The sequence below is a fragment of the Terrapene carolina genome, unplaced genomic scaffold (assembly GCF_002925995.2).
Source record: "Terrapene carolina triunguis isolate 2854851 unplaced genomic scaffold, T_m_triunguis-2.0 Scaffold449, whole genome shotgun sequence".
Lineage (NCBI taxonomy): Eukaryota > Metazoa > Chordata > Testudines > Emydidae > Terrapene > Terrapene triunguis.
In genome coordinates this window covers 89,739-99,469 of record NW_020664800.1, presented here as the reverse complement: position 1 = coordinate 99,469, position 9,731 = coordinate 89,739, and the positions used below count along the sequence as shown (strand labels likewise).

The 9,731-nt window shown below is 43.9% G+C and overlaps 1 protein-coding gene across 2 annotated transcripts in view; it reads right to left on the bottom strand.

Moving 5' to 3' along the window:
- RABL6 (RAB, member RAS oncogene family like 6) overlaps positions 1-9,731 on the bottom strand; it is a 108,229-nt gene that overhangs the window by 65,344 nt on the left and 33,154 nt on the right. For both annotated transcript variants that reach the window (XM_026658494.2, XM_026658493.2), the window contains one exon: positions 7,552-7,599. In XM_026658494.2, the coding sequence (XP_026514279.1) occupies positions 7,552-7,599 (48 nt within the window). The remainder of the gene's footprint in view (positions 1-7,551; positions 7,600-9,731) is intronic.

The window sequence follows — 9,731 nt, the reverse complement described above, 5'->3', positions numbered from 1 at the left end:
CTGCTCCATGATTTTTCCAGGGACTGAGGTGAGGCTGACTGGCCTGTAGTTCCCCGGATCCTCCTCCTTCCCTTTTTTAAAAATGGGCACTACATTAGCCTTTTTCCAGTCATCCAGGACCTCCCCGAGTTGGGAGGATGAGGGGGGGGGAACCCGGGCCCGCTCTCTACTCTGGGTTCCAGCCCAGGGTACTGTGGATTGCAGCTGTCTTTAGTGTCTCCCGTAACAGCTGCGTGACAGCTACAACTCCCTGGGCTACTTCCCCATGGCCTCCTGCCAACACCTTCTTTGTCCTCACCACCAGACCTTCCTCCTGATGTCTGATAACACTTGTGCTTCTCAGTCCTCCAGCAGTACACCTTCTCACTCTCAGCTTCTTGCTTGCCTCTTGCTCCCAGCTCCTCGCACGCCCCTCACTGACTACAGTGAGGTCATTTTTAAACCAGGTCCTCTGATTAGCCTGCTTATGTTAATGGATTCTAGCAGCTTCTTAATTGGTTCCAGGTGTCCTAATTAGCCTGCCTACCTTAATTGGTTCTAGCAAGTTCCTGACTGTACCCCAGGAAAAGGGACCTGCTTAATCTGAGGCTAATATATCTGCCTTCTATCACTCTCCTGTACCTGGATCCCAATAGGACAGTAGTTCTCAAACTTTTGTACTGGTGATCCCTTTCACATAGCAAGCCTCTGAGTGAGACCCCCCTTATAAATTAAAAACACTTTTTAATATATTTAACACCATTATAAATGCTGGATGCAAGGATAGGTTCCTGGGTTAGTGTTTTTGTTGTGTGGTTGTGGTGAGTATTTGCTTCAGGTTGGGGGGCTGTCTGTACGCGAGGACTGGTCTGTCTCCCAAGATCTCTCTCACAGATATAGCCTTGCAACAAAGCACGATGCCAACTCTCTCCACATATCTATTCAAGTGACACCATCACAGGACCTAATCACATCAGCCACACCATCGGGGCTTGTTCACCTGCACATCTACCAATGTGATATATGCCATCATGTGCCAGCAATGCCCCTCTGCCATGTACATTGGCCAAACCGGACAGTCTCTACGCAAAAGAATAAATGGCCACAAAACTGACATCAGGAATCATAACATTCAAAAACCAATAGAACACTTCAACCTCCCTGGTCGCTCAGTAACAGACTTAAAGGTGGCAATTTTGCAACAGAAAAGCTCCAAAAACAGACTCCAACAAGAAACTGCTGAGCTTGAATTAATATGCAAACTAGATACCATTAATTTAGGCTTGAATATAGGGTTACCATACATCCGGATTTTCCCGGACATGTCTGGCTTTTTGGGCCTCAAATCCCCACCCGGGAGGAAATCCCAAAAAGCCGGACATGTCCGGGAAAATAGGGAGGAAGGGGTCGTGGGGCTTCGGTCCGGGCCGGAGCCTGGGGCTGGTGGTGCTCGGCCGGGGGCCCGAGCCGCTGGGGCCGGGGTCGCTAGGGCCGGCGGTGCTCGGCTGGGGGCCGGGGCCGCTGGGACCAGCGGTGCTTGGCTGGGGGCCGGGGCCAGGGCGGGCCAGAACCAGGGCCGGCACCCCAGGGCCCAAGCCAAGCCGGGCGGGAGCCGCCGGGGCCAGAGCCTCTTGGCCTGGGCCGGCCGGCCGCCAGAGAGAGCTGCTCGGCGGGGGGGGCCGGACTAGGCCGCGCCACGCCCCGCCCCAGCTTACCTGCTGCCTCCCTGTTTCAGGCTTCCCGCGAACATTTGATTCGCGGGAAGCAGGGGAGGGGGAGGAGCAGGGGGGCGGAGTGTTGAGGGGAGGGGGCAGAGTTGGGGCGGGGACTTTTGGGAAGGGGCGGGGCGGAGTTGGGGCGGGGCCGGAGTGTCCTCCTTTTTTAAAATTAAAATATGGTAACCCTACTTGAATAGAGACTGGGAATGCTGAGTCATTACACAGATTGAATCTATTTCCCCATGTTAAGTATCCTCACCTCTTGTCAACTGTCTGAAATGGGCCATCTTGATTATCACTACAAAAGTTTTTTTCCTCCTGCTGATAATTGCTCATCTTAATTAATTAGCCTCTTAGAGTTGATATGGCTACTTCCACATTTTCATGTTCTGTATGTATATATATCTCCTTACTATATGTTCCATTCTATGTCTCTGATGAAGTGGGCTGTAGCCCACGAAAGCTTATGCTCAAATAAATTTGTTAATCTCTAAGGTGCCACAAGTACTCCTGTTCTTTTTGTTCCAGATGTTCATGACCAAAAAGGGTTAATGGAATTATAGAAGAACTGCAGAATCTAACATTGAAATTCCTTACTGCAATCTACAGATCAGTCCATCCTCAACAGAACCTATTCTGACAGTTTCAATGCTCCTGCTACTCATTTCTGTTGATTGAAAAAGCCTCCGATGCCAGCCTCACAGCAAAGAAATGAAATGCTTTTATAACCATTTTATTTTCAGTATTTAATCCATCTGAAAAATATAGAATGAATGCTTGTAAAATACGCTTTTTTGGCAGACGTGGACGTAAAACAAATCGGGACAACAGAAAATGTGTTTAATCTTTTCTTTGTTGAGGTCGAGGACAAAATAGAGCAGTTACCCAATAAATGCTCTCCTCAGAGGATTTAACAACATGATAGTGCTTCTCCTGTGAAATCGGAGGAAAGGAAGTCTGCATTTCAGGAACTCTTTCATGAAACAGTCTGGCCCATCAAAAACTGCTCAGCAGGTTCACTAGAAAATATTAATCCATAAGTGTTCACACTCAAAATGGCATTCCCATGATGAGCAGTCCTTATGGAATTCCAGTATTGGACTACTGAAATAATTTCTATTGCTATTGACTGGTTATAAAAGGATTAACCCAAAACAGCAACGGAGGTATGGTTATTCATTGGAAAGCTTCAGTTTGATTCCTATGGCTCCAATGCCGCCGCAAACCATACGCAGCAGAATGGTGGTCAACCACGCTTCCCAGCTGGTAGCTATCAAGAAATTAATGTTAGCTTTAAAAAAAAGTTTGGGGCACTTTCTGAACAATTTAATTGGTGTTGCATGACAGTCACTCCTCACAGTATCAGACCTCAACTATGCCAGGGTCAAAGGAAGCTGCAGTGGCTTCCAAGCCCGATACTCTACAGCAGAGTGTTTGGGTAGATGTTATTTCAACTTCATTTCATGAAACGTCTTCCACTCTCCTCCAAGATACTCGTGTCCCCAGGTCCTTCTCTGTTTTGTTTTGGTTTTTTTAAACTTTAAAAATGTCAGGAATGTCAATTCTGCTCTTCACCCAGCTTTGCTGGAGGTCTTCCTGGATGACTCGGGTGTGGATTGGGAGCTCTCACAACTCAGCTGAAGCTATGAAGGCATCCCCCACCCACCACTACTGTGTTAAAGAAGATTTTAGACATGGAAGTGACTCTCAGTCAAACTCACAATCAGGTTTCTCTTGTATGATTTCTCCAGTGTCATAATCCCACCTCTTCTCCACTCTCTTTTTCTGGCAGACTGTATACACAAGATCTGAATCTCTAATGTTAAAGTATAAAACCAAGAAAGTTCAAACACCCACCTGTCCTACTCACACATTTCCATTCTCACCCTGGACAGTCTGTGAGTAGCTTTAACTTGACCACGTTTACAGTTACATGGTCATGTTTTCATGATGGATATTTGGTTGGTGTGGCTTTCACAGATTTCACTGTGCACAATTCTGTATGTAGCTTTGTGCAATGTGAGAGATGCAAGGGCAACTGATTTAGATTAGCTATAGTTCTAAGTATGGTAATTTGTCAAGATGACGACACTGAAATGTGCATGTATGAACACAAACGTATTGTGAATACTGCTGGAATTAATGCTGCACGTTGGTTGGTTAAGATAACAACAAAGATGTGTGTGTAGCAGTGATGTTCAGGCTGAGAAGGCAAATGAGGAGTGAAAGCCAGGTGAGTGACCCAACTGCTTATTCCCTTTCTTTTTATGGTTTACAGTGGTGGGCCGTACCATCTGCCAACTTTCAATCGAACACCAAGGACTTTTATGTGGGAATTTTCCCAGTTTTTTCCATTAAAATATTAATACATATTCTTCACATGAGTAGCTATCAATATTGAAACATTTTATCTGCCCTTTTCAGAGTCCCAATATTTACTATGCTTCTTCCTCTTCCTGGACCCTGTAGAGCTGGGTTTCGGTCAGCTACTTGACACCCTTATGAATATCCAAATAGTATAGACTTAGTGGAGCTCTGCTGCACATGCTGTAGTCCTGGGTTGCTCTGTGTTGGAGACAGAAATTCTCCATTTTCAGGGACATCAGTAGTTCTTAATCAGTGTACATGTACCTCTGGGGTACATCAACTCATCTAGATAGCTCCCTAATTTTATAACAGGCTATATAAAAATCACTAGTTAAGCCAGTACAAACTAACATTTCATACGACTTGTTTATACTGCTCTGTATACTATAATGCAAGTACAATATTTATATTCCAATTTATTTATTTTTATAATTATATGGTAAAAATGAGAAAGTAAGCAAATTTTTTCAGCAATAGTGTGCTGTGACACTTTTGTATTTTTATGTCTGATTTTGTAAGCAAGTAGTTTTTAAGTGAGGTAACGTGGGGGTACGCAAGACAAACTCCTGAAAGGGGTACAGTAGTCTGGGAGGGTTGAGAGCCATTGGTTTACATTACTCTGGGAGGCATAGATTAATACTGTTTTGAAACAAGTTGTTACCTGACCCTACCATTGCTATAAAAGGGATGACTTAGGAACTAGTAATGAATGGCAGGAGTTACAAAATAGGTGACTATAGCTCTTGAAAACATCTGGACTCAAGTAGCTGCCTTGCATTCAGATTCTGTAAAAGCTTTCTGATTTGCATCAGTTCTACAACTCACCCAAAGCTGAGAGAGGAGTCAGGACTGCATGGATTGTACTGCTACAGTGGTAGGCAAAACACTGCCTAGTGAAATGAAGCTGCAGCAAGTTCTCACAACCACCACACTGCTACCAGAGATTTCTACTCTTTAACCTCAGTAAAATAATTACAAAGTGACTTTTCTTGGGATTTAGTTTAGCAAAACTTCCAAAATCTAACACACACGTTACACACACCCTGGCAGCACTACATAGCAGATAAAAAGGTATCAAGCTGCTCTACAAGAGCAAATCTGAACCATGTGTCCACTCGTGCATCTTTTCGTAGAACTTTTAAGTCACCACCACTTTACTGTGAAGAGAGAAATCAAAGTACTCAATGTTTATGCATTTGACCAGGTCAGATGTGTTAATATGTTAGTCTTCTGTTTGATTTTCCCCTTGAAAGCAGACAGACTTTTTCAGGGATGGGGGTGCAAGTCATAATTTTAGGTGGGAATCAACATACAACTTCAAAATTCCACATTCAGAGTGTACGAGTTGGTGGAATTTTCAAAGGCAGTCTTGTAAATGCAGCACACTGCACAACTCTGAGTATGCACATTACATAGGATCCTCTAGGAGAGGGTAAAGCAAGGATCAGACCCCATCAGCATTCAACTGCAACAGCACTGGAGGCTTTGCTAATAAATGGCTATGGTCTAGACTAGTGTCACTCTCACCCAAAGCATCATGCAGGAGGATTTTTTGGCCTGAGTGCAAAGGAAGAAACATTAAATGAGATCATATTAAAGGATGAAACAGTGAGATATGAACAATTCCTTAACGGTTAGTTTGCATTTTTCTTGAGGTGCGTTTATCACAGAATTGCACTACTGTCAGAGTTGGATTGCATTACACTGCACTAACTAAGTCCATGAACCTGTAACCACATAAAAAACTTGAGTTTGTTTATTCTATAAACAGGGATTCTAACAGAATGACATTTCCTCCCTCTGGGAATGGGGTGGAAGAGGACAGACCCTTCACATTTCAGGCACACTCCACCCCCAGAAGTCAGTGTGACTGAACTGTTATTAACTTCTGCAAATGCCAGGTTTGTCTTAGCCTGTTTTGCCACCAGGATGACAAATCTTTGGAGTTTAAAGTGCAGCTCTGCTCCGAGAAGTAACTCTAAAATAAAACAAAAATACTGGCATCACAGGGTCACATGTTCACGGTCTCAATTACTTCATACCAGATTTGTCTATCGGTAAGTAAAAAAGATGGACCTCCTGGATGCCAGCCCTGCACGCTTAGGGTAAGTTTTAAAAGTCAAGCTGTAACCCTGACCCAACTGAGCTCTAATAAAGAGTAGGTTAGAGTGCCCGAGTGGCACACTTCTGTATACTTTGAGATAAAAGACAGTGCTCCTGGAATTTAATTCCTAGTTCTGTTGAGGGTACGAAAGCCCGAACAGATTCCAGCTGAGTCTCCCAAGGCTCTAAAGGTTCTGCAGGAATGGAAACAGGAGTACGATGATAAAAATGTAAATTTTCATCACTAGTCAGCAGATCTGACCCAGATCACCTATAGGATTACATAAAGGGGCAGATCTGCAGAGTGCTATATTTACAGAGTCACTTTTCTAACCATTACCACACTTTTAAAAGGATATATGTCCAAGTCATTTTCCCAAATCAAACGTAACTTCAGTTCATGCAAAAGAATGTGCTGTTAATATACCTCTACCCCTATATAACGCGACCCGATATAACATGAATTTGGATAGAATGCGGTAAAGCAGCGCTCCGGGGGGGGGGGGGGGGGGGGGGGAGGAGAGGAGGAGCGGGGCTGCGCACTCCGGTGGATCAAAGCAAGTTTGATATAATGCGGTTTCACCTATAACGCGATAAGATTTTTTGGCTCCTGAGGACAGCGCTTTATAGAGGTGGAGGTGTAGTTACATATGAATTCCATTCATTTCTGCCAACAGCTTCCAACTGTATTTGGTACAGCTTTTGGCTTCCTAAGAACTAGCAATATACAGTTCTCTTTCTGATATGCTATCATGTTTTAAAAGCTACATTGTGTCATCACATGCAAATACTCAGCTCCCCAAAGACTTTGTTCAGAAATGTATATATTTTTAAACACATGCCGATTGTTTTCCCAGTAAGCATGTTACAAAAAGGTTTTAGATTAGCACACAGAAAATGCAATCATTTAAGTGGATCTAAGTAATTCACTTAAAAAAAAACCACCACTATTTTGCACAGCGAAACTATCCTTTTAACAAGATTATTCCTTCAAAAAGACAGTTCAATGGGTACTACTATAAACAGAATGAACTAGTGGCCTAAAAAACAGAGAGGAAATGAAGTTTACCAAACACACTAGGAACCAAATCATTTGGTCCATTTTTGAATGAATGAAACCAACTTGGTGAGAGAAGTTCAGGCTTCTTGCAACTGCTTCTAAATTATTTGTTCACCCTGGAGTTAAAATGGCAAATCTGAGCCATCTGAGCCTCTCTGGTAAGAGGGGAGAATTCCCAGCCTTGTCAGGTTACTTCCAGAAATTAACACAAACATTTCTACCAAAGGAAGGAAAGCAAATAGTTTCTAAATTTCACAAATTCTTCTAATTTCAGTTTTAAAAAAGGAACTAAGTAGCATTAGAAAGGAAACAGTATGTCTTTACCTTTGTCAACTACGTCCCAGACTTCAACCTTTACGATATCATCAGTGGCTAGAAAGGAGAATTTGGGGGTGGGGAAAAAAAAGGCAAATATGTTACAAAGCAAAGAAAAACAGAATATCTAAGTGCAAATAAAAAAGTCTTAAAAACCCCACAGCATTCCCTCTCTGATGTACTTCAAATGCTGCTCTCTTTAAAGAACCCCTTGAAAATTCCTGGTAATAGAAGTGAGATTTATGGACAACTTTTTAATTAAGTTGCAAATTTGGAACACATTACATCATGAGCTCTTCAAAATCCCATTTGGATTCTTTTTTGTATCATACTAGAAGTTAATTAAAAGCTGAAAACAAAGATCTTTGTGACAGAAAACTTCAGAGTAGAGGTATTCTAAGGGACATCAACTTTACTAATATTTTTAAAACCCTCACACAAATGCACCAAGCAGGAATTGAAACATATATCATCGAACAGGTCACACACACAAGGTCTGTTCCTGTGCGAATTCCAAGTCACATTAGCTTACTCTGACAAAAAATAAGATTTTTACTCCTGAAAGCACTACAGAGCCTACAGCTATAGGAGAGTAACCTGGATTTGTCTGACTCAGATTTATTAACTAAATTCCAACTGCAGAAACTTTATTACTGATGATGCATGAGCCAGAAACAGCTCAGCTTCATAGTGCAGGGTAAGCAGTTGCAGTCAAAGCCATATTTTTACTCAATCTGAGTAAGTGATTGGATACCATAAGTAACACAGACCCCCACAATGCCTTTGTTAGAGTTTCTTTTCAGAGAAGTGTCACACTAGAGACTGAAAGAACAATTTGTATTGGCAACACCTACAAGCAAACAGCGACTGAGCAAAGATTGAGCAATTGAGCACAATGGCCCAAGTAAAAAAAAAAAAATTCCCCTATCACACTGTGATTGAATTTAACCAACTATTACTTTCAATCCAGGAAACCATGCACTGTTGGTTTAGCTAACAAGTGTGAAAATCCTGTAAGAAGAGTAACCAGTACAAATAGAAGAGGTTTCTTTGAACTTATGCATGACTGCACCTGATCTTTGGCTAAGTCTGGTTCTGCAAAGCAATTCCTGCTCTGCATCCAATTTTCCAGCTTGACTGATTGAGGCAAGTGACTTGCCCAAAGTGAGAGTGCCACAGGCCTCGCTGGACTAAAAAACACAATCTGAGTTCTGAGCCTTTTGCTTCAGCCAACTAGACGACACAGTGCTTTGTCTCTATCGCAGTACATTTCTAAAGTCATCCATTCATAAGGCCAGATTTTGCCACCCTTGCTCATACTGAGTAGTATCTTACTCCACAAGTAGTTCCACTAAAATCAACAGGGCTACTTTCAGAGTACTACTCACTGTGGCTACATCTACATTACATACCACTTCATAGAATCATAGAATATCAGGGTTGGAAGGGACCTCTGGAGATCATCTAGTCCAACCCCCTGCTCAAAGCAGGACCAATTCCCAACTAAATCATCCCAGCCAGGGCTTTGTCAAGCCGGGCCTTAAAAACCTCCAAGGAAGGAGATTCCACCACCTCCCTAGGGAACCCAGTCCAGTGCTTCACCACCCTCCTAGTGAAATAGTGTTTCCTAATATCCAACCTAGACCTCCCCCACTGCAACTTGGGACCATTGCTCCTTGTTCTGTCATCTGCCACCACTGAGAAGAGCTCCATCCTCTTTGGAACCCCCCCTTCAGGTAGTTGAAAGCAGCTATCAAATCCCCCCTCATTCTTCTCTTCTGGAGACTAAACAATCCCAGTTCCCTCAGCCTCTCCTCTAAGGTTACCATATTTCAGCAAGCAAAAAAGAGGACGGGAGGAGCCCCGCCCTAGCCCCGCCCCTGTCCTGCCCTAGCCCCACCCCTGCCCCTCCCACTTCCCCGCCTCAGAACCCCCAACCCTCCCCCCGCTCCTTGTCCCCTGACTGCCCCCTCCTGGGACCCCTGCCCCTAACTGCCCCCCAGGACTCCACCCCCTACCTAAGCCTCCCTGCCTCTTGTCCCCTGACTGCCCCCTCCTGAGACCCTCCCCCCATCCTAACTGGCCCCCTAGGACTCTACCCCCTACCTGTACCCTGACTGCCCCAACCCTTATCCACACCCCCACCCCCAGACAGACCCCTGGGACTCCCACGCCCCATCCAACCACTC